This window comes from Borostomias antarcticus (genome assembly GCF_949987555.1).
Source record: "Borostomias antarcticus genome assembly, chromosome: 13".
NCBI classification, from domain to species: domain Eukaryota; kingdom Metazoa; phylum Chordata; class Actinopteri; order Stomiiformes; family Stomiidae; genus Borostomias; species Borostomias antarcticus.
The window spans coordinates 22,604,425-22,629,326 of NC_140246.1; the positions used below are offsets into that span (position 1 = coordinate 22,604,425).

General features: G+C 54.2%; 2 protein-coding genes across 2 annotated transcripts in view; one reads left to right on the forward strand and one right to left on the reverse strand.

The window, feature by feature from the left end:
* syn3 (synapsin III) overlaps positions 1–24,902 on the forward strand; it is a gene marked incomplete at both ends in the record, with an annotated part of 186,109 nt that overhangs the window by 100,843 nt on the left and 60,364 nt on the right.
* On the reverse strand, positions 608–23,603 carry LOC311316848 (metalloproteinase inhibitor 3; the record flags this gene model as incomplete). Its single annotated transcript, XM_084447782.1, has 5 exons — positions 608–805; positions 3,186–3,307; positions 5,102–5,213; positions 7,534–7,616; positions 23,474–23,603. The coding sequence occupies 5 exons, from the start codon at positions 23,601–23,603 to the stop codon at positions 608–610; spliced, it is 645 nt and encodes a 214-aa protein (XP_084303908.1).

Here is a 24,902-nt window from a genome sequence, read left to right on the forward strand (position 1 = left end):
TTGCTTGAGAAAAAAAAAAATCATGTATTGAGATTTTAAGCAATAGCCCACTATTATAGTGTATGTCTTGTTGTTTAAAAGGGCTCTGCTTTACAGGGCCATGTTTATTGCATCCTGAATCAAAGCTCACTCTAAAGAACATTCCAGAATTAGGTATAATTTAGTTGTGTAGCAAAAATAAGTGGGCGACAGCATGAACACAAAGAAGGTGCGTAGTGTTTCTACACGCATCACAAGTGCTATGAGACAGGCGGCCATTGTTCTTTAGAGTTCTCTCAGGGAGGGAGGGTCAGTACTTTTAGTTTTAAGAGTCCTGTGGGGGGGGGGGGGCTCTGAGGAGGAGGGTCTGGAGAGGAGGAGGAGGAGAGGATCATGGGAGAGAGAGAGAAGGAGTGATGGCAGTGGGCTGTGGAGGGGAGGAGGAGGAGAGGATCATGGGAGAGAGGGAGCAGGAGTGATGGCAGTGGAAGGGAGGAGGAGGGGAGGATCATGGGAGAGAGGGAGCAGGAGAGTGATGCAGTGGGCTGTGGAGGGGAGGAGGAGGAGGAGGAGAGGATCATGGGAGAGAGGGAGAAGGAGAGTGATGCAGTGGGCGTGGTGATACTGCTCATGGATCTGTAGCGTTGATGGTGGTCTTGTCGCGGCCGGTCGAGCCCCGGTACCAGCTGCAGTACCCCTCCTTCTGCTGCACGCAGGCGTAGTGGCGCGACTGGTAGCCGGGGTAACCGAAGTGGGACAACATGTCCGTCCACAGGCACTCGTTCTTTGAGGTCACAAAGCAGGGCAGGTAGTGGCAGGGCTTAATCTACAGACAGAGAGAGAGGCGGAGCTAAGGATGGAGCTGGGAAGCAAGAGAAACCTGTAATAATCTGAGAACGCACACATAGGCTCTCTGTGTTTAAATAACCACCTGCTCGGGCCAATTTGATTCATGACTTTTCTTTTTTGGGATATTAAATGTATTATTTTGAGCACAGAGAGTCTGAGTCTATGATCTCGTGTCCGTGAACAAAGGCCAAGGCAGAACTGAAGCAGTCTGGTCCATGAGAGAGCAGCAGGTGATCAGGAGGGAGGGGGAGTGATTCCATTCAACAGGTTTTAAATACAGGGACCAGAGAGGCAAGTTGACGGAATTCTTGATGAAATTGAGGCTAATTCGTCTACTCTATATACATCCACTGAAGTGAAGACTGTAGATATGTAGATATAATTAGAATTCAAAATCTAATGGCATCTTTCATGCATCTTTTTGTGCCTCCAAAGGTGATGGAGAATGCACACAAAACACAAAAGGAATTAAGCTCCCTAGCTTGGAGGTGTTTTTGTCTGGGGTGTATGGAGGAGGTGTTTTTGTCTGGGGTGTATGGAGGAGGTGTTTTTGTCTGGGGTGTATGGAGGAGGTGTTTTTGTCTGGGGTGTATGGAGGAGGTGTTCTTGTCTGGGGTGTATGGAGGAGGTGTTCATGTCTGGGGTGTATGGAGGAGGTGTTTTTGTCTGGGGTGTATGGAGGTGTTTTTGTCTGGGGTGTATGGAGGAGGTGTTTTTGTCTGGGGTGTATGGAGGAGGTGTTCTTGTCTGGGGTGTATGGAGGAGGTGTTCATGTCTGGGGTGTATGGAGGAGGTGTTTTTGTCTGGGGTGTATGGAGGTGTTTTTGTCTGGGGTGTATGGAGGAGGTGTTTTTGTCTGACTTGCAGACGAATGCAGATCAGAGAAAAGTGTGTTTTATGGTTTGTCTAAAGTGCCAGTGAAGTGTGGTGTCTGAGGTACACACACTCTGACCGCTTCTAGGAAATATGATATGGAGATCGGGACGTTAAAATTGAGACTTTTTGGATGTTTTTCTTACAGTCCTCAGAACTAACTTCAAACATTCAGAACTAACTTCAAACATTTTGCATCTTCATTTCCTTGAATCCTCATCCTTGGTCGGTTTGGGTAAAAATCTAGAGATGTTGGTCATCCCTGGGACGGGCTACGCGCTCTGGCAGACTACTCAGACTAGCGATGGGCCTGATGGCCTGGCAGTCTACTCAGACTAGCGATGGGCCTGATGGCCTGGCAGTCTACTCAGACTAGCAATGGGCCTGACGGCCTGGCAGTCTACTGAGACGAGCGATGGGCCCTAACCCTAATCCTGGCAGTCTACTCAGACAAGCGATGGGCCTGATGGCCTGGCAGTCTACTCAGACTAGCGATGGGTCTGATGGCCTGGCCACATGTCTGGGCCGTACAGCGCAGGCATGTTTATGAGGGTGTAGACTTCCTACGCAGGAGCAGGCCATGCATGAGGGCTCTGCAAACGCTGGGAAGGCAGGGCTTGGAAAGACATGAAAAGTGATTCCATTATAGTTAAGTTACTTAATAACTCCCAAAGATCCTCATAAATCCTGTCTCGCGGCCCCTCTCCGTCTCTCTGCTGCATTCGCTGGTTTACATCATCCACAACGAGGAGAACATGGTGGGCGAACCTTCCCTGGTTCACTGCGAGAAGTGCAATTAAAGTTCAATTACTAAACTATACATAAAACCCTTCAGCCACCATCAGGACTTGAAAGCCATGTCCCGACCATAAGGACATCTTTTGGAAAGCACAAACATACCCTATGTGTAAGACTTCGCAGGAATGTAGTGTCTCTTTGTCCATTTAAACACAGTGGCTTTCAACAGGTACTCAGTCTGCTCTTTGAATGACCCTGTTTGTCGATGGTCATCCTTACATTATGCCAGAAAAATTATGGGCAAAGTACAGTTTCAGCGTCGTGGAAGTAGCTTCATTTTTTTGGGCAAGAATTAATCGTGGCTCACAGCCCATCAACATGAATTAACCTTAGACATACCATTAAATATATTTGAAGTGAACCATACAAATGCAAGGCAGTAGTTATTTCCAAGTGAATACATAACTCTGCCCCCTACTCTCTACAAGAGAACATGACCTGTATATAGTGAGAGGTTATGAAGTGTAATAATCAGTATAAACTGTAGTGAGAGGTTATGAAGTGCCTTGTTCCTGCCTGTTTGGGAGCCTTATTCTGGGTCCAGGGAGGCTGGTTACTCAGAGCAGGAGTGTGTGTTTCAGCAGGTCTTTGTGGACGCCTCTGCCCTTGCCCCGGCCACTGCCCCGGCCTCTCCCCCGCTCCCCGGCTGGCGCGTGGTCCCCGGGGGCGCAGGGCTGGCCACTCACCCTGCAGCTGCAGCCCAGCTGGTAGCGCTGGTTCAGGCCCTTCTTCTGGGCCAGGGACAGGCGCTCCCACTGCTGGTTGAAGTTGCACAGGCCGGTGTAGACCTTCCCGTCGTACACGCGCCCTGGGGGGGGGCAGAAGAGGGGGGGTGGTTACAGGCCGGTGTAGACCTTCCCGTCGTACACGCGCCCTGGGGGGGGGCAGAAGAGGGGGCTGGTTACAGGTCTCGTATGAGCAAGGATGGCTGGACGACTGCTGTGGCTTGTGAGGGGGATATGGGAAAGTACACCAGTCAAGAGTCCAAGCTATTCAACTGGGGTAACTCAATCTAGAACAGTAAACCTATATTAAACCAACACCCCTATTTCTGAATGTCTAAAGGTCATCAAACCGTTATTTTAGGCTGTGGCCGTTGACAGCTTAGCGGCGATGTCAGGACCGCCACCTCTGGAACGGCCGTCACGCAGGCGATGAACACAGCGCTCTGGTACTGACATGTCCCCGAAACCCAGCTCACACACCCTCCCAGACCCTCACACACCCTCCCAGACCCTCACACACCCTTACACACCCTCCCAGACCCTCACACACCCTCCCAGACCCTCAAACACCCTCCCAGACCCTCACACACCCTCTCTCTGCTCACACACCCTCCCAGACCCTCACACACCCTTCAAGACCCTCTCTCCGCTCACACACCCTCCCAGACCCTCTCTCTGTACTGCGTTAGGCTGTGTGTGTGTGTGTGTGTGTGTAGGTGTGTGTGTGTGTGTGTGTGTGTGTGTGTGTAGGTGTGTGTGTGTGCGTGTGTGTGTGTGTAGGTGTGTGTGTGTGTGTGTGTGTGTGTGTAGGTGTGTGTGTGTGTGTAGGTGTGTGCGTGTGTGTAGGTGTGTGTGTGTGTGTGTGCGTGTGTGTAGGTGTGTGTGTGTGTGTGGAGTGCATGGCATCTTTCTCTAAAGCTAAGCGGGGCCTGATGAAAGGCGGCGTGCGGCGGTGATCTCAGGCCGTATTTGGCCTCAATGTAACGGAGTCCTTAAACCGCCGCCCCCGGCCTTATTATAGACCACCCCCCGACCTCAGCCACGTGACCATGATGTCACCGCTGCCCCTCCACAGTAAACACACACACACACACACACACACACTGTGTTCCCTGGTGATTCCCTCCGGGCGCGTGACACGGCGGGGCGTGTTTACGGGGGCGTGTTTACGGGGGCGTGGTGGCGGGGGCGTGTTTACAGGGGCGTGTTTACGGGGGCGTGGTGGCGGGGGCGTGTTTACAGGGGCGTGTTTAGGGGGCGTGGTGGCGGCCGGACAGCGACCGGCTCTCTGACTCCAAACTGCCGCTCAGAAACGCTCCTGCCAGCAAGAGCCAGACCAGCCTCCGAAACGGTCAATTACAAGGAGCTCATTCTGCTGTTTCTGGTCCGAAAGGGGGAGGGGCCGATCCTGAAAGGGGGAGGGGCCGATCCTGAAAGGTGCCCCCCCGCCTCTCCTTGTTGCACAGTAGCAAACGCTAGGTTATAAATAGTGAGAAAGAATAAGGTCTGTGTCACAGAGCAGTCCAGGAGTCCTCGGGGAGGATGGGGTCTTGCATCTAAGCCTAACAGACTGAGGCTGCTGTTAGCAACCCGGGCTTTGTGACTGGTGGCGTTGCCGGGGGCGTTGCCGGGAGGGAGTCAGGGCAGGAAGCATGAGAACCAGCTCACTTCCCAGACCGGCTGCATTCAACTCACATCCATCTCATTTGGTGTACAGAACACAGCATGTACCACATCAATCATTAGTCTGAATGTGACAGGACACAAAGTACATTTGCCATTATGACAAATGTAAACTCCATTTAATCAAGACTGATGTTAAAATCCTATTTGAGGAGTTTGGTGTGGTTGTCAGTGTCAGTGTGGGGACAGTTTACCTGTGATCAGATACTGGTATTTGTTGATGTCAAACTTGACGCCACACAAGCTCTCGGAGGCGTCCGTGTAGATGTGGTGAACGTGTGGCACTTTGTTGAATCCTTTGTACATCTACAAGACGGAGCAGAGACAGCAGTGTGTTACAGTCGTCAAAAACAGGGCGTACATCTCATCTCTGACTGAACAGGAGTGAAGAAGCTGTTCACATCTCATGTCTGACTGAACAGGAGTGAAGAAGCTGTTCACATCACTTTCTGAAATGCTATCTGCAATTCCACCAGTTAACTGCCTCATCAGATGACATTTCTTACACGGTACTCACTGAGGACAAGGAGGCAGATTTGTATCGTATCCAAATTAAAAATAACCTTATTGCATTACATAATGCTGCCTGTGTGACTCTGAGGGCGGTGAACAAGGTTCTCTCAATGGCCCATTGAGACTAAATCCCTGTTTAGATGCCATGTTCAACAAAGAACAAGCATGAAGGCTAGCCACTGGGAGGAAAACTAGGGCTTTCTGGGAGAAAAACCAAAGAGTTCCTCTCACAGGAGTCAGCCTGGGAGTTGAGGAGGGAAGGTCTTTGTTGGGGCAGTCCTCATGATAAAGAGTACAGCGCTTCACAGGGAGGCCACGGCCATATTGGATTTCTCCTCATGGCTGAACAAAGGCGTGTTTGACCAGATTAAACTGGATCAGACGATACTGCCGCAGGCCAGGGGTTAATGGAGGAACGATGCCCAAAACCATTTCCGAGCGTGAGCTTCCGCAACGTCAATGTTATGCTGGTTATTGGAAGGATGCAGCCATAATGGCGTCCAAGATGTTATTGCCCAGTGTAACCATTCACTCATGCTTTTACACAGCTGAGGTATTTGCCCTGTTCTGTATCTTCTCATGCCTGTGATCTCTTGGTGATCCCAGGACCTGCCCTGTTCTGTATCTTCTCATGCCTGTGATCTCTTGGTGATCCCAGGGCCTGCCCTGTTCTGTATCTTCTCATGCCTGTGATCTCTTGGTGATCCCAGGACCTGCCCTGTTCTGTATCTTCTCATGCCTGTGATCTCTTGGTGATCCCAGGACCTGCCCTGTTCTGTATCTTCTCATGCCTGTGATTCTCTTGGTGATCCCAGGACCTGCCCTGTTCTGTATCTTCTCATGCCTGTGATAGTCTTGGTGATCCCAGGACCTGCCCTGTTCTGTATCTTCTCATGCCTGTGATCTCTTGGTGATCCCAGGGCCTGCCCTGTTCTGTATCTTCTCATGCCTGTGATTCTCTTGGTGATCCCAGGACCTGCCCTGTTCTGTATCTTCTCATGCCTGTGATTCTCTTGGTGATCCCAGGACCTGCCCTGTTCTGTATCTTCTCATGCCTGTGATAGTCTTGGTGATCCCAGGACCTGCCCTGTTCTGTATCTTCTCATGCCTGTGATCTCTTGGTGATCCCAGGACCTGCCCTGTTCTGTATCTTCTCATGCCTGTGATAGTCTTGGTGATCCCAGGGCCTTGGCGGCTGTCTTGGCAGTTTGTTTTCCAGTCACGGTCTTTGAGGTATTTGCAAGATTCCATAAGAAAAGGTCCCTCTGTAACCGTGTAGAGAACGCACTCTGACATCCTGTCTGGCTCATTATCAGTGATGGTGATGTCTCAGTCATGTGAGTGTGATGGTGATGTCTCAGTCATCTGAGTGTGAGGCAGACTGTGTCAGTCATCTGAGTGTGAGGCAGACTGTGTCAGTCATCTGAGTGTGAGGCAGACTGTCTCAGTCATGTGAGTGGGAGGCAGACTGTCTCAGTCATCTGAGTGTGATGCAGACTGTCTCAGTCATCTGAGTGTGATGCAGACTGTCTCAGTCATCTGAGTGTGAGGCAGACTGTGTCAGTCATCTGAGTGTGAGGCAGACTGTGTCAGTCATCTGAGTGTGAGGCAGACTGTCTCAGTCATCTGAGTGTGAGGCAGACTGTGTCAGTCATCTGAGTGTGAGGCAGACTGTGTCAGTCATCTGAGTGTGAGGCAGACTGTGTCAGTCATCTGAGTGTGAGGCAGACTGTCTCAGTCATCTGAGTGTGAGGCAGACTGTCTCAGTCATGTGAGTGGGAGGCAGACTGTGTCAGTCATGTGAGTGGGAGGCAGACTGTCTCAGTCATGTGAGTGGGAGGCAGACTGTCTCAGTCATGTGAGTGGGAGGCAGACTGTCTCAGTCGTGTGAGTGGGAGGCAGACTGTCTCAGTCATGTGAGTGGGAGGCAGACTGTCTCAGTCATGTGAGTGTGAGGCAGACTGTCTCAGTCATGTGAGTGGGAGGCAGACTGTCTCAGTCATGTGAGTGGGAGGCAGACTGTCTCAGTCATGTGAGTGGGAGGCAGACTGTGTCTGAGTCGTGTGAGTGGGAGGCAGACTGTGTCTCGTGGCGTTTGGTGCAGCAGTCTCACCTTCATCATCTTCACTGTGTAGCGCATGGTGCCATAAGGCCCGTCCTTCAGAAGCTTCTTGCCGACCACTTTGGCACGGATCACTGTGACAGAAGACACAACACAACGGAAAACAGCTACATTATCAGGCATCGAGATTCATTATCAAGCATCGAGATTCATTATCAAGCCTCGAGATTCATTATCAAGCATCGAGATTCATTATCAAGCATCGAGATTCATTATCAAGCATCGAGATTCATTATCAAGCATTGAGATTCATTATCAAGCATCGAGATTCTCCAGACAGACTGTTTTAGCCTTTAGTGGCCGCTGTCCTGTCCACTCCCAGTCTGCCAGGTTGAAGCAAGCATGCATGGCCCTCCTCGCTGCTCTCTCTCTCTCTCTCAGAGAGACCAGCATGGCCCTCCTCACTGCCCTCTCTCAGAGAGACCCTCCTCGCTGCTCTCTCTCAGAGAGACCAGCATGGCCCTCCTCGCTGCTCTCTCTCAGAGAATCCAGCATGGCCCTCCTCGCTGCCCTCTCTCAGAGAATCCAGCATGGCCCTCCTCACTGCCTTCTCTCAGAGAGGCCCTCCTCACTGCTCTCTCTCAGAGACCCGGCCAGTGGAAGAGTATAAGACCATAGAGTTTGAGACTGTAGGACTTTCTGGACAATGAAAAGGAAGGTTTGTTTTGCCTTCAGTAACCTTCAATCTGGTGAAACCATGCGTCTCCCGTTTCTGGAAGCTTCCAGCGATGCTGAGGAGCAGGGAGGAGCAGATCCTATCAGCAGGCCGTGGGCCTCAGGTCAATACGGGCTAGGTGAATGCTTATGGGGGAGGAACCCATTTTGTTTGCTTTCACTGCTTTCGGAGTGAGTGCGCCTACTTCAAAAAGGGATCAGTTTATGAGCGAAGTGCGAACCCTCATTTAGGCCTCCCCTGAACACTGGTATCAGCGCTCTGAACCTCCCCCCTGAACACTGGTATCAGCCCTCTGAACCTCCCCCCTGAACACTGGTATCAGCGCTCTGAACCTCCCCCCTGAACACTGGTATCAGCGCTCTGAACCTCCCCCCTGAACACTGGTATCAGCACTCTGAACCTCCCCCCTGAACACTGGTATCAGCGCTCTGAACCTCCCCCCTGAACACTGGTATCAGCGCTCTGAACCTCCCCCCTGAACACTGGTATCAGCGCTCTGAACCTCCCCCCTGAACACTGGTATCAGCGCTCTGAACCTCCCCCCTGAACACTGGTATCAGCGCTCTGAACCTCCCCCCTGAACACTGGTATCAGCGCTCTGAACCTCCCCCCTGAACACTGGTATCAGCGCTCTGAACCTCCCCCCTGAACACTGGTATCAGCGCTCTGAACCTCCCCCCTGAACACTGGTATCAGCGCTCTGAACCTCCCCCCTGAACACTGGTATCAGCCCTCTGAACCTCCCCCCTGAACACTGGTATCAGCGCTCTGAACCTCCCCCCTGAACACTGGTATCAGCGCTCTGAACCTCCCCCCCCATGCGGGTGCAGTCTGCTGTGAAGTTCACCTGTTCCTGGCAGACATAACTACAGACAGCCATGTTTGTTATGGTTCCCCCCCTGCTATTTCCTTCCCACATTCCTCTGAGGCGCACATTCCCCGAGCCGGGAGAAAAAAACCTCTCATTCCTCCAATCACCACGCAGGAATCATCCGCACAGCCTGTGTGTTCATCTCGTCTCACCAGCGCAGGACAGGGAGGGACAGAGAGGGACAGGGAGGGACAGAGGAGGGACAGGGGGGGACAGAGAGGGACAGAGAGGGACAGGGAGGGTCAGGGAGGGTCAGTGGGGACAGAGGGGGACAGAGGGGGACAGAGGGGGACAGAGGGGGACAGAGGGGGACAGAGAGGGACAGGGGGGGACAGAGGGACAGGGAGGGACAGGGAGGGACAGAGAGACAGGGGGGGACCGGGAGGGACAGAGGGACAGAGAGAGACAGGGGAGGGACAGAGAGAGACAGAGAGGGACAGAGAAAGTGCTTCTAAAACTGCAGCTGAGGTGACATCATGGTGGCCGTGTGGTTTTCCCCGGCCGGACCGCTGAATGGATGGCAGAGTTCCCAGGTGAGTCACCGGCCATGACAGCTTCATACTGGACCAGCAATGGGGGGGTGAGCATAGGTCCCACCCCTACATATTCCAGAGGGAAGCAAAAAAACAGTTTCACCCAGGGGCCAGAAAAATGAGCTGTAAAAATTCTTCCCTGACCCCTCTCAACGAGACGATCGAGCAAGCTCCTGGAGTATGTTTGTCATATGGATATGGAGATATGAACATCTACTGATCTCTCCTCAGTCTGATCTCTCCTCAGTCTGATCCCTCCTCAGTCTGATCTCTCCTCAGTCTGATCTCTCCTCAGTCTGATCCCTCCTCAGTCTGACGCAGCTCTCAGCAGGAGCCGACCAAACCCACTTCCTCCCATAGCTTCAGAAACCAGGGAACACTTCCAAGAAAAAGGTTTCGCCTAAAAAAGAACATCCAAAACGAGCATGCCGTTTCCTTTCAGACCCTGTGGCAGGTTTGCCTAATGTGAGTCCCCAAAGAGAGCCGGCCTCCAGCACCCAGGCACTCCGCTGGGCTGGAACCAGAGAGACAGGCCCCACACCCAGGCCCTCCGCTGGGCTGGAACCAGAGAGACAGGCCCCACACCCAGGCCCTCCGCTGGGCTGGAACCAGAGAGACAGGCCCCAGCACCCAGGCACTCTGCTGGGCTGGAACCAGAGAGACAGGCCCCCAGCACCCAGGCACTCCGCTGGGCTGGAACCAGAGAGACAGGCCCTCCGCTGGGCTGGAACCAGAGAGACAGGCCCTCCGCTGGGCTGGAACCAGAGAGACAGGCCCTCCGCTGGGCTGGAACCAGAGAGACAGGCCCTCCGCTGGGCTGGAACCAGAGAGACAGGCCCTCCGCTGGGCTGGAACCAGAGCGACAGGCCCCAGCACCCAGGCACTCCGCTGGGCTGGAACCAGAGAGACAGGCCCTCCGCTGGGCTGGAACCAGAGCGACAGGCCCTCCGCTGGGCTGGAACCAGAGAGACAGGCCCCAGCACCCAGGCACTCCGCTGGGCTGGAACCAGAGAGACAGGCCCCAGCACCCAGGCCCTCCGCTGGGCTGGACCCAGAGAGACAGGCCCTCCACTGGGCTGGAACCAGAGAGACAGGCCCTCCGCTGGGCTGGACCCAGAGAGACAGGCATGGCCGCTGGGTTGGACGGGGGCCACTAATTGGGGTGGTGCCGGATGTTTCTTGGAATGTGTGAAAAGCCGCAGCTGCTTCTGAGATGGTGGGCTTGTGTCATTCTGTACAGTGACCTTTTGACCTCCAAAGGGAAGGGCCCTCAGACTTGGCTCACGCAAGCACAGAGTTCTCTTTCAGTACGGCCCGCCCTTCTCCCTCCCGACTCCCACCTCTGAGCCACTGAATGGCTGCTGTTTATGTAACCCAGTTCCTACCCCTGGAATGCTGATGTGATGCCCTCCTGACCAGCAGCAGCTTCTCCAACCGGAATAGACACAGCAGCTCCAATCTCACACATATATCAGATTGGACTGTGATGCAACACAAAGTAGAGCAATTACAAGGAGATTGTGTTCTGTTGCTGATGTTTACATGATGCTTTGCAGAGGACTTGACGTGAGGGTAGCACCAGGGCCAGCGGGGTGACAGGGAAACGGGATTTAATTCAGCACAGTATCTCTGACTGTCACTTGGGAGTGACAAATGATGACTGTGATTCACAGAGCTTGTAATTCACAGAGCGTATCGTACGACTTAGGCTTGTGAATCTCGCAGAGGACCTCGGGATAAATCAGAATTACAGCCAACTGTGCATGACAAGTGAAAAGTCACCCTCACAAGGTTTGTGTGTGTATGAGAGAGAGTGTGTGTGTGTGTGTGTGTGTGTGTGTGTGTGTGTGTGTTGGAGATAGGGTGTACGATGTATGTGGGAGAGAGTGTATGTATGTGTGTGTGTGCGTGTATGAGAATGTGTGTAAATGACGTGATGTTGTGTGTGTGTGTGTGTATGTGTGTGTGTGTGCGTATGAGAATGTGTGTAATGACGTGATGTTGAGTGTGTGGAGCTGAGGGGAGGGGGGGCGTGGCCCAGGTCTGAGGGGAGGGGGGGCGTGGCCCAGGTGTGAGGGGAGGGGAGGCGTGGCCCAGGTGTGAGGGGAGGGGGGGCTCGGCCCAGGTGTGAGGGGAGGGGGGGCTCGGCCCAGGTGTGAGGGGAGGGGAGCCGTGGCCCAGGTGTGAGGGGAGGGGGGGCGTGGCCCAGGTGTGAGGGGAGGGGAGGCGTGGCCCAGGTGTGAGGGGAGGGGAGGCGTGGCCCAGGTGTGAGGGGAGGGGGGGCTCGGCCCAGGTGTGAGGGGAGGGGGGGCTCGGCCCAGGTGTGAGGGGAGCCGTGGCCCAGGTGTGAGGGGAGGGGTGGCCCAGGTCTGAGGGGAGGGGTGGCCCAGGTCTGAGGGGAGGGGAGGCGTGGCCCAGGTGTGAGGGGAGGGGAGGCGTGGCCCAGGTCTGAGGGGAGGGGGGGCGTGGCCCAGGTCTGAGGGGAGGGGAGGCGAGGCCCAGGTGTGAAGGGAGGGGAGGCGGGGCCCAGGTGTGAGGGGAGGGGAGGCGAGGCGTGGCCCGAGCAGCAAAGAGGACTGATTACATTCCACCTGGATAGGAAGCCCATGTCCTGGGTGGCGAGGCTGTAGAGCAGGGGTGTCAAACTCTGGCCCGCAGTGTAATTATATTTGGCCCGCGAGGCAATACCAAATGACTACTAGAGCTGGCCCGCCAGTATTATACAGCGCATTCACCGCTAATACTACAAATCCCATAATGCTCTGCTGTTGTTTTGGCACGTCAATCAAGACAGGACCCAGAAACGCCCTCTCTTCTGTGACAGTAGTCATAGCAATCTCATACTACAACTGTAACCGTGTTACCCCTTCTTAAAAATGGCGAAAAGAAAGGCAGAAAACAGAAGCTTTACGTTATGTAACGTCTCACTGTGATAGAGACACCTGTGTTGACCTAGCCGGCCGCTGTGTTTGCTCTGTTCCTGTTCATTCAATCCTGTCTGCCTACTTGCCGGCCTGTCTGCCTGCCTGTCTGCCTGGCTGTCTGTCTGCATGCCGGCTGTCTGTCTGTCTGTCTGGCTGTAGGACAGTCAGGGTTTTACAAGCTTCTCTACTGAGCAGATGGAGCACCAACACTTGTGTCTGAGGGCGTATTCACATATGTTAGTGCACACCATTGATGCGCACCAAAAGCGAAAGTGATAAGTGCATATTCAATGTTAAAGCAAAACTTGTTTGGGTCCATATTAAAATTTTCATTTGTTCAATGTTGGCCCGCGACTTTGTTCAAGTTTTAAATTTTGGCCCACTGTGTATTTGAGTTTGACACATCTATTCCACCTGGATAGAAAGCCCATGTCCTGGGTGGCGAGGCCGTAGAGGGATCTATTCCACCTGGGTAGAAAGCCCATGTCCTGGGTGGCGAGGCCGTAGAGGGATCTATTCCACCTGGATAGAAAGCCCATGTCCTGGGTGGCGAGGCCGTAGAGGGATCTATTCCACCTGGGTAGAAAGCCCATGTCCTGGGTGGCGAGGCCGTAGAGGGATCTATTCCACCTGGATAGAAAGCCCATGTCCTGGGTGGCGAGGCCATAGAGGGATCTATTCCACCTGGGTAGAAAGCCCATGTCCTGGGTGGCGAGAGGCCGTAGAGGGATCTATTCCACCTGGGTAGAAAGCCCATGTCCTGGGTGGCGAGAGGCCGTAGAGGGATCTATTCCACCTGGGTAGAAAGCCCATGTCCTGGGTGGCGAGGCCGTAGAGGGATCTATTCCATGTTAAAGCGAGTGCCGTTCATTGCATAGAATAAGCTCTGCTGTTTGAAGCGGTGTCCATGTGGTCGGGAGGAGAAGGGGAAGCCTCACTCACTGGGCCTCGCTCACTGGGCCTCACTCACTGGGCCTCCCTCACTGGGCCTCGCTCACTGGGCCTCCCTCACTGGGCCTCCCTCACTGGGCCTCGCTCACTGGGCCTCGCTCACTGGGCCTCCCTCACTGGGCCTCCCTCACTGGGCCTCCCTCACTGGGCCTCCCTCACTGGGCCTCGCTCACTGGGCCTCGCTCACTGGGCCTCGCTCACTGGGCCTCGCTCACTGGGCCTCGCTCACTGGGCCTCCCTCACTGGGCCTCCCTCACTGGGCCTCCCTCACTGGGCCTCCCTCACTGGGCCTCGCTCACTGGGCCTCGCTCACTGGGCCTCCCTCACTGGGCCTCCCTCACTGGGCCTCCCTCACTGGGCCTCCCTCACTGGGCCTCGCTCACTGGGCCTCCCTCACTGGGCCTCGCTCACTGGGCCTCGCTCACTGGGCCTCCCTTACTGGGCCTCCCTCACTGGGCCCCGCTCACTGGGCCTCCCTCACTGGGCCTCGCTCACTGGGCCTCGCTCACTGGGCCTCGCTCACTGGGCCTCGCTCACTGGGCCTCCCTCACTGGGCCTCGCTCACTGGGCCTCCCTCACTGGGCCTCGCTCACTGGGCCTCGCTCACTGGCCCAACACCACAACACCACACACTTGTGTGGAATCTTGCACCTTTTGACTCCCTGACCTATTTTAACAGCCAGCCCAGCGACGCCAAATGAAGCTGCTTTGATGAGCTTCTCCGAGTTAAAGTTCCTCAAGACAGACCCTAATCCTGACCCTGACCCTGATCCTGGCCCTAACCCTAACCCTAACCCTAACCCTAACCCTAACCCTGACCCTGACCCTGACCCTGGCCCTAACCCTAACCCTGACCCTGACCCTGATCCTGGCCCTAACCCTAACCCTGACCCTGACCCTGACCCTGATCCTGGCCCTAACCCTAACCCTGATCCTGGCCCTAACCCTGACCCTGACCCTGTCTCAGGATCTGATCTTGAAGGAAAGACAGGCAGAGTTCGAGCAGCGTTAGAATACAGCAGAATGTATGTTTTTAAAAGTCCCTTCTCAGTTCTTAAGTTGTAGCTCTTCTGAAGATTTGACATGATGAATCTTCAAGACCCCAGTTTTTAGAACAGAGAGACATTTCAAAAACTACTAATATTCTAAATCTGCTTAAAACGGTCTTGGCTATGTGAACCCAGCTAGATTCCTGACAAGTTCGCCACCCCTGGCAGAGGAGTAGAGTGTGGGGTAAGGAGCAGGTCTCCCTCGCCCAGGGACTGAGCCTGCCCTGAGGGCCCCTCCCTGCCCTGAGGGCCCCTCCCTGCCCTGAGGACCCCTCCCTGCCCTGAGGGCCCCTCCCTGCCCTGAGGACCCCTCCCTACCCTGAGGACCCCTCCCTACCCTGAGGACCCCTCCCTACCCCTCCCTGCCCTGAGGACCCCTCCCTACCCCTCCCTGCCCTGAGGACCCCTCCCTACCCCTCCCTGCCCTGAGGGCCCCTCCCTACCCCTCCCTGCCCTGAGGACCCCTCCCTACCCCTCCCTGCCCTGAGGACCCCTCCCTACCCCTCCCTGCCCTGAGGACCCCTCCCTACCCCTCCCTGCCCTGAGGGCCCCTCCCTACCCCTCCCTGCCCTGAGGACCCCTCCCTGCCCTGAGGGCCCCTCCCTACCCCTCCCTGCCCTGAGGACCCCTCCCTACCCCTCCCTGCCCTGAGGGCCCCTCCCTACCCCTCCCTGCCCTGAGGACCCCTCCCTGCCCTGAGGGCCCCTCCCTGCCCCGAGGACCCCTCCCTGCCCTGAGGGCCCCTCCCTGCCCTGAGGACCCCTCCCTGCCCTGAGGACCCCTCCCTGCCCTGAGGGCCCCTCCCTGCCCCGAGGGCCCCTCCCTGCCCCGAGGGCCCCTCCCTGCCCTGAGGACCCCTCCCTACCCCTCCCTACCCCTCCCTGCCCTGAGGACCCCTCCCTACCCCTCCCTGCCCTGAGGACCCCTCCCTACCCCTCCCTGCCCTGAGGGCCCCTCCCTACCCCTCCCTACCCCGAGGACCCCCCCCTACCCCTCCCTGCCTTGAGGACCCCTCCCTACCCCTCCCTGCCCCGAGGACCCCTCCCTACCCCTCCCTACCCCTCCCTACCCCTCCCTGCCCTGAGGGCCCCTCCCTACCCCTCCTTACCCCGAGGACCCCTCCCTACCCCTCCCTGCCTTGAGGACCCCTCCCTACCCCTCCCTGCCCCGAGGACCCCTCCCTACCCCTCCCTACCCCGAGGACCCCTCCCTACCCCTCCCTGCCCTGAGGGCCCCTCCCTACCCCGAGGACCCCTCCCTACCCCTCCCTGCCCTGAGGGCCCCTCCCTACCCCGAGGGCCCCTCCCTACCCCGAGGACCCCTCCCTACCCCTCCCTGCCCTGAGGGCCCCTCCCTACCCCTCCCTGCCCTGAGGGCCCCTCCCTACCCCGAGGACCCCTCCCTACCCCTCCCTACCCCGAGGACCCCTCCCTACCCCTCCCTGCCCTGAGGACCCCTCCCTACCCCTCCCTGCCCTGAGGACCCCTCCCTACCCCTCCCTGCCCTGAGGACCCCTCCCTACCCCTCCCTGCCCTGAGGGCCCCTCCCTGCCCTGAGGACCCCTCCCTACCCCTCCCTGCCCTGAGGACCCCTCCCTACCCCTCCCTGCCCTGAGGGCCCCTCCCTGCCCCGAGGACCCCTCCCTACCCCTCCCTGCCCTGAGGACCCCTCCCTACCCCTCCCTGCCCTGAGGGCCCCTCCCTACCCCTCCCTGCCCTGAGGACCCCTCCCTACCCCTCCCTGCCCCGAGGACCCCTCCCTACCCCTCCCTGCCCCGAGGGCCCCTCCCTACCCCTCCCTGCCCCGAGGACCCCTCCCTACCCCTCCCTGCCCCGAGGGCCCCTCCCTACCCCTCCCTGCCCTGAGGACCCCTCCCTACCCCTCCCTGCCCTGAGGACCCCTCCCTACCCCTCCCTGCCCTGAGGGCCCCTCCCTACCCCTCCCTGCCCTGAGGGCCCCTCCCTACCCCTCCCTGCCCTGAGGACCCCCCAGGCTGCCAACACACACCTATCAGACGGCCATCCCCCATGGCCACGCAGGGCTTGCGTGTGTTCACCAGAACGCTGCACACTGAACCGGATTAGCTTCTGATCTCTTGGGTTCTTAAACCCAGGATAAGCATAGGCCTACTACACACAAACTCCTGTAATCTAATCTAATCTAATCTGAATGAAAGCAGTGTGTGGCGTGGTGAGAGATTTTCTCCTGTCACCTCCCGCCGGCCCCTGGGAGGTACTAAACCCCCAGGGGTCAAAGTTCAGGGCTGAGACACTAATCTGGGGCTTGAAAAGGTTTAGGAAAAACAGCCCTCTCCTTCCCCAGTGTGAAGGGGGCTGTCTCAGTCCCCAGCAAACCGGAGCTACATACTGTACATACTGTAGCCCCAGCAGAAAAACCAGCCCAGAGGCCGCCCAGGTACACAGCAGGAGCACTGGCAGGAAACGGCTGAACTCTGTTGTCTGGAAATACAGAAAGGGGGTTCATTGAGGGAGCGTCTAAAAGACTTCCTCTTGTTGAACTCCTACCGCTGCGCCAGCCTATCACTGCCAGCCTCTGCACACAAGTTACCCTCGGGTTGTTGTTGTTGTTGTTCCCCAGTGTGGCAGGGTGGGCAGCTTGTGGTTACTGAGCGGAGGCAGGGAAACAGCAGGAGCACGCTGACTCCGCCCCTCAGTCTTTAAAGGAGTAGTAAAGGGAAAATGCATGTTTAGCCCTGTTTTAAGGTTACTTATGATCATTTACAATGGTTCAGATCAAAACGTTGACAAAACTAGCACTTTTGAGAAAGTCTGATAATTGCTCTACCGTTTAGGTCATACAATGGATGTGGGTGGGCACCTTGAAAAATCATTCAAAAAACATGTTAAACTCTCAATTTCAAAGACAAGAAACTCACCGAGGTGTTAGTTGGTGTTCTGACATATAATTCGCCATAAAGTAAGATTCTAGTTCATCTGGAAAGGCTTTTTAAAATATTTAGCATAGAACTATTTAGTCGCAGCACATACGTGTGTAAACTTCCGCAAACTAGGTAGCCTAGCAACATAAACAATAACAATAGCTACCGTAAGTAGTTCCGCTTCCTGAATCCCCTCTGCGGATTGATCTACACATCTACAACGGTCGCTTCAATACAAGTCAATGGATTTCATAAAATGATCAATAAAACCCTACAGGATTCATACTTTGCGGCGAATTTGATGTCAGAACACAAACGGACACCAATTACCCCCTCGGTGAGCTTCTTGTCTTTGAAATCGAGAGTTTAACATGTTTTTTGAATGATTTTTCACGGTGCCCACCCACATCCATTGTGACCTAAACGGAGGTAGAGCAATTATCAACTTTCTCAAAAGTGCTAGTTTTGTCAACGTTTTGATATGAACCATTGTATATGATCATAAGTAACCTTAAAACAGGACTAAACATTTTTTTTTTTTTACCTTTACTACTCCTTTAACGGCAGGAGCACGCTCACTCCGCCCCCCAGTCTTTACTAACAGGAGCACGCTGACTCCGCCCCCCAGTCTTTACTAAGAGGAGCACGCTGACTCCGCCCCCCAGTCTTTACTAACAGGAGCACGCTGACTCCGCCCCCCAGTCTTTACTAGCAGGACCACGCTGACTCCGCCCCCCAGTCTTTACTAACAGGAGCACGCTGACTCCGCCCCCCAGTCTTTACTAACAGGAGCACGCTGACTCCGCCTCCCAGCCGTTACCAGGGGTGATTCATGTTCTTCTGTGTCGCCTTTGAAGTTGGCACTGGAAATCAGAACCTCCCAACACACTGAACATGGCAGCTGAGGAATCACCAAGGCTCTCAGATAACAATGCAAATGTCAGTACTATGCAAGGCCATTCTCTAATCAAGCTCCTCCTGCTATGGCCACTGGGAGTCCATATTTCTATGCGGCAGTAGAGGTCTCTGAGCTGCTCTGTCACTTTATTGCTTATTAAAGGTTGGCAGATTTCTGTAAACACTGGTCAGTGAGGTGATGCAATGCGAGCCGTGGAAGTGTTCTGGCCCTGACGGCCGTCCCTCTGTTGACAGGCCTTGTTTTGACAAGATTTCAGCATCTATGTGTTTTCTACATCTCCAAGGGATTACCATTTAAATATCAATCATGAAACCAGAGTTTGCCAAGAGACAAGAGTTTTGCTTCACTTTCCAAAAGCTTCCATGTTCATGCCCAAAAAAGTCCAACTGCACTTTGCAGCAACACTGCGCCTACCTCTGGAATTTACCGTGCAATATCTTGCCTAAAAATGTTATCAATTGTAAAAATAAAATAAAATGCTCTCATGTTTGTATGATGATAGCTGCATCAAACTGTTGAAGAGATGCATTTTCTGAATCATTTTCATCCTTACTGCTCAATGTTCAATGATAGAGTGAGATGCAACTCTACTGTACCAGCTGTCCTGCTCTGGTCCACTCTCCTGCTGTCCCTGTCCTGCTCTGGTCCACTCTCCTGCTGTCCCTGTCCTGCTCTGGTCCACTCTCCTGCTGTCACTGTCCATCCTGAGTCCCTGTCCTGCTCTGGTCCACTCTCCTGCTGTCACTGTCCATCCTGAGTCCCTGTCCTGCTCTGGTCCACTCTCCTGCTGTCACTGTCCATCCTGAGTCCCTGTCCTGCTCTGGTCCACTCTCCTGCTGTCACTGTCCATCCTGAGTCCCTGTCCTGCTCTGGTCCACTCTCCTGCTGTCCCTGTCCTGCTCTGGTCCACTCTCCTGCTGTCACTGTCCATCCTGAGTCCCTGTCCTGCTCTGGTCCACTCTCCTGCTGTCACTGTCCATCCTGAGAGTCCCTGTCCTGCTCTGGTCCACTCTCCTGCTGTCACTGTCCGTCCTGAGTCCCTGTCCTGCTCTGGTCCACTCTCCTGCTGTCACTGTCCATCCTGAGTCCCTGTCCTGCTCTGGTCCACTCTCCTGCTGTCACTGTCCTGCTCTGGTCCACTCTCCTGCTGTCACTGTCCATCCTGAGTCCCTGTCCTGCTCTGGTCCACTCTCCTGCTGTCACTGTCCTGCTCTGGTCCACTCTCCTGCTGTCACTGTCCATCCTGAGTCCCTGTCCTGCTCAGAGCAGTGGGCCCATGCGGGCTCTGGCCTGTCTGAAGCCCCGTTTGTCCAGCCAGTGCTGTGGACCTGGCCAGGACCTTGTGAATGGGATTCTGTGGAGCTCCCAAGTGATCAGTGGCCCCATTGAAGCCAGTCCTGGATTCTACGCAGGCATGCTTCACTCCTTGCCAACATGCTGAGCTAACGCGGGACACATGAAGGCTGTTATCGTGATGGTTTGTGGTATTTTTATACAACGCAACGCGACCGCGTCACTCGGCCTAAAGCATTCCCAAAAGAAATGAATGGTTGACCTAAAACATACCAACTTAATGAGAAACTGGCATTTCAAATCATCTAGCCTGCCGTGTGGTAAAGAGGACAAGGTCACCCCTCTCTCAGCCTTCTCTAGAAGGTTCACTCACACGTACAGTAGAGCCAAGGAAAAGCACAGCCCGATGACCTCATGGTTGAGTCCACAGCTAAACCACCACAGAGCTGCTTTTCCTATGCTGGAGGGCATTGGACCACTCAACCCCCTCTAATGGACATTTGATGGCATTGTGTGTGTGTGTGTGTGTGTGTGTGTGTGTGTGTGTGTGTGTGTGTGTGTGTGTGTGTGTGTGTGTGTGTGTGTGTGTGTGTGACCGGAGACGGTCGAACACACACTACCACACAGGCAGTTCCGTTCCACAAAGTGGAATACTACTAGTCAAACAGCCCCCACACTTCCCCCAGTCTGAACCTGTTGAGCTCTTTCCCCTCAACACAGCCGTCTGAGTGAACCTGTCTGAACACCTGCCCCCCACACCCCCCCTGGGCTGGGCAAATAACCCCCCACTCCTGCCCACCACACCCACCCTGGGCTGGGCAAATAACCCCCCACTCCTCCAGGAGCAGCAGATCAGAGCGTGGATCTGCTGGTGTCCAACAGGCATTCCTTGATAAGACGGCAGCTCTGAATTGGTGTTCTCCTGTTATGTGGAGAGTAGTGAACGCGGTACCTTTTGGTAAAGCAAGGCTCTCAAACCCTCCCCTTCTCTGTGCTGGGGAGGCTGACGGTCCAGTCTGAGCTTTGCAAGGCATTAACAGTCCCTGCATCAACACCACTGAACCTACATCAGTAACTAGATGTGATGATGTCCATGCAGCCTGTATGGTAGGCTACTGTAGCTACAATATGAGTTGGCACCGCTGGCTTCTCTGCCTGGGTACAAATGAACTGGGTTGTCTGAGGAAAGGGGGCTTGCAATTGAAGCTGAGTGCAGAAGAATAGCAAGTATAGCCTACTCAAAAAGAACAACCACCAAACTATTCTGGCTCTTGAATAGGAGCCGACGAAGACAGACGGGCAGCTTATCGCCGGACAGCAGCCGAGAACGGTGCTATGCGCTCCGAATGTGCCTTAACACATGGGTGCAATATTCGACCAGCAGTACAACATCTGTCTGTCTGTCTGTCTGTGTGCCCGTCTGTCTGTCTGCCTGTCTGCCTGCCTGTCTGCCTGTCTGCCTGTGTGTGTGCCCGTCTGTCTGTCTGCCTATCTGCCTGTGTGCCCGTCTGTCTGTCTGTCTGTCTGCCTGTGTGTGTGCCCGTCTGTCTGTCTGTCTGCCTGTCTGTCTGTGTGCCCGTCTGTGTGCCCGTCTGTCTGTCTGTCTGTCTGGTCACCGGAGGCACCGAAAAACAGTATGCTCCGGGAGCGGTCTCCATGGAGACGCTCGCTCGTGCTCGGGAGAGTCGGCTTCCTCGTGCCTCTCTCCTCTGAGCGATGACGCACTGATCTATTCCCCTCGAGTCAACATTACATCCGATACAGAACCAGCCCTCTGGAGTCAACATTACATCCGATACAGAACCAGCCCCCTGGAGTCAACATTACATCCGATACAGAACCAGCCCCCTGGAGTCAACATTACATCCGATACAGAACCAACCCGCTGGAGTCAACATTACATCCGATACAGAACCAACCCTCTGGAGTCAACATTACATCCGATACAGAACCAGCCCCCTGGAGTCAACATTACATCCGATACAGAACCAACCCTCTGGAGTCAACATTACATCCGATACAGAACCAGCCCGCTGGAGTCAACATTACATCCGATACAGAACCAACCCCCTGGAGTCAACATTACATCCGGTACAGAACCAGCCCCCTGGAGTCAACATTACATCCGGTACAGAACCAACCCGCTGGAGTCAACATTACATCCGATACAGAACCAACCCGCTGGAGTCAACATTACATCCGATACAGAACCAGCCCGCTGGAGTCAACATTACATCCGATACAGAACCAACCCGCTGGAGTCAACATTACATCCGATACAGAACCAACCCGCTGGAGTCAACATTACATCCGATACAGAACCAGCCCCCTGGAGTCAACATTACATCCGATACAGAACCAACCCTCTGGAGTCAACATTACATCCGATACAGAACCAGCCCGCTGGAGTCAACATTACATCCGATACAGAACCAGCCCCCTGGAGTCAACATTACATCCGGTACAGAACCAGCCCCCTGGAGTCAACATTACATCCGGTACAGAACCAACCCGCTGGAGTCAACATTACATCCGATACAGAACCAGCCCGCTGGAGTCAACATTACATCCGATACAGAACCAGCCCGCTGGAGTAAACATTACATCCGATACAGAACCAGCCCGCTGGAGTCAACATTACATCCGATACAGAATAAACCCGCTGGAGTCAACATTACATCCGATACAGAACCAGCCCGCTGGAGTCAACATTACATCCGATACACAATAAACCCGCTGGAGTCAACATTACATCCGATACAGAATAAACCCGCTGTAGACACTACATCTGATATATGTTCCTAGAATAAACCTACTGTACACTATATCTGATCTATTCTCCTAGAATAAACCCTCTGTAGTCAACATTAAATCTGATACTGGCGACTGAGTGTGTCGGGCTATTTTAAACGGACTTGGCCGACTGCGCTAGACATAACTTTGGCAGAAATTGGGGGGGAAATCGTTTACGCACTGTCCCAGTATACAGATTAGGCTAATAAAAGTTGCGTCGTTTCAATTTACTCTCGGTCGTCTTACGATGGTTTACCATGAAATAAATTATCTCCAAAACTGTTTAGAAGCACGGATAGATAGGCTACTATAGTGCGCTTGGGAAATAAGTGCCCACCACTGGAATGAAGCTTTTTGACCAAATGTAGGCTGCGAAACAGAGGTCTGATGAGACCATGAGACTTTCACTAAGCATGCAGACCCTCATATGTCAGGGTGGTATAAACGTGGTTGTTAAGCATGCAGACCCACCTATGTCAGGGTGGTATAAACGTGGTTGTTAAGCACGCAGACTCACCTATGTCAGGGTGGTATAAACGTGGTTGTTAAGCATGCAGACTCACCTATGTCAGGGTGGTATAAACGTGGTTGTTAAGCACGCAGACTCACCTATGTCAGGGTGGTATAAACGTGGTTGTTAAGCATGCAGACCCACCTATGTCAGGGTGGTATAAACGTGGTTGTTAAGCACGCAGACTCACCTATGTCAGAGTGGTATAAACGTGGTTGTTAAGCATGCAGACCCACCTATGTCAGGGTGGTATAAACGTGGTTGTTAAGCACGCAGACTCACCTATGTCAGGGTGGTATAAACGTGGTTGTAAAGCACGCAGACTCACCTATGTCAGAGTGGTATAAACGTGGTTGTAAAGCACGCAGACTCACCTATGTCAGGGTGGTATAAACGTGGTTGTTAAGCACGCAGACTCACCTATGTCAGGGTGGTATAAACGTGGTTGTTAAGCACGCAGACTCACCTATGTCAGAGTGGTATAAACGTGGTTGTAAAGCACGCAGACTCACCTATGTCAGAGCTGCAGAAGGCGTCTTGCGGGTGTGTCAGGGCGCACGAGCAGCCTTCTGTCAGCTGGTTGATCTGCAGACAGCTGAACACGAACAGCGCGCTGAGCAACTGATAGTACAAGGACTGCATCTTTAGTGACTTAAACAACAACTCCCTTCTCGTCTCTTGTTACTTTAAAGTAAAAGTCAAGTCGCCGATGGTTGTAGGGGAGTATTTAGGACAGGCGCTTTGCTCCGTGTCTCTGCTGCGTAGGTCCAACTCTCCCAGTCCGCTCCTGCTGTCACTGCTGCTGCGCTCGCGACTCTCTCATTACATATAGTGCGCGCGGTGTGAACGCCCCGCCCCCTCCCGATCACAGACACGACCCCGCCCCCTCCGGATCACAGACACGACCCCGCCCCCTCCGGATCACAGACACGACCCCGCCCCCTCCGGATCACAGACACGACCCCGCCCCCTCCCGATCACAGACACGACCCCGCCCCCTCCGGATCACAGACACGACCCCGCCCCCTCCGGATCACAGACACGACCCCGCCCCCTCCCGATCACAGACACGACCCCGCCCCCTCCGGATCACAGACACGACCCCGCCCCCTCCCGATCACAGACACGACCCCGCCCCCTCCCGATCACAGACACGACCCCGCCCCCTCCGGATCACAGACACGACCCCGCCCCCTCCCGATCACGGACACGACGACCAACCACGCGCGATGAGGCCATCTACAATAACAGACATGACATATTGGAACTTTACTCTGGTTGTATTTTTTTTGTCCCATTCAATGTTTTTTTTTTCCTTCACTATTTTAACTTTTATCAGCTCAAAAACATTCCAGTCTAAACCGCTGAAAATTGCTCATTGAGTGGAAAACCATGATGTAATGCAAGTGGGTCCAGTCACCCTAGAGTGGTGGTACAAATATGCAAGTAACATCCACAGAATACTATATTCAATTTTGCTACTTTTGTTTGAAGCCTACAGCGTTGGTCTCCAGACACCTTTACAGCTTATTACATTAAAATGTAAAACATTTGAATTACATTTAGTGATATATAACACAACCAAAGCTGTACATCATCTAACCATTAAGCCCTTTGTGGATTTTCTGCAGTATTCTAGTGTTCCCCTGAATAATGTGGTCTCAAGATAAACATTTTATACTCTTGAAAACTTATTCTGTGGTACCCCGGTCTTAAGATCCACAATTTCCTTTCCCTGGATGAGGGTCAGGGCTAATCCTCAGTATTTGGCACAAACAGTCAAATTAGCCAAATTAATCTTAATCCCTCTTTTTTTATATAAGTGTTCAGAGAGCTAAGTGGAGATATCGCCGTGGCGACGGCCGGTCTCGGGGGATTAAGGGTGCTTGGTCCGGGGGCGAGAGTTACGTAACAGAGCCGGAATAATCCCTCAACGCAGTC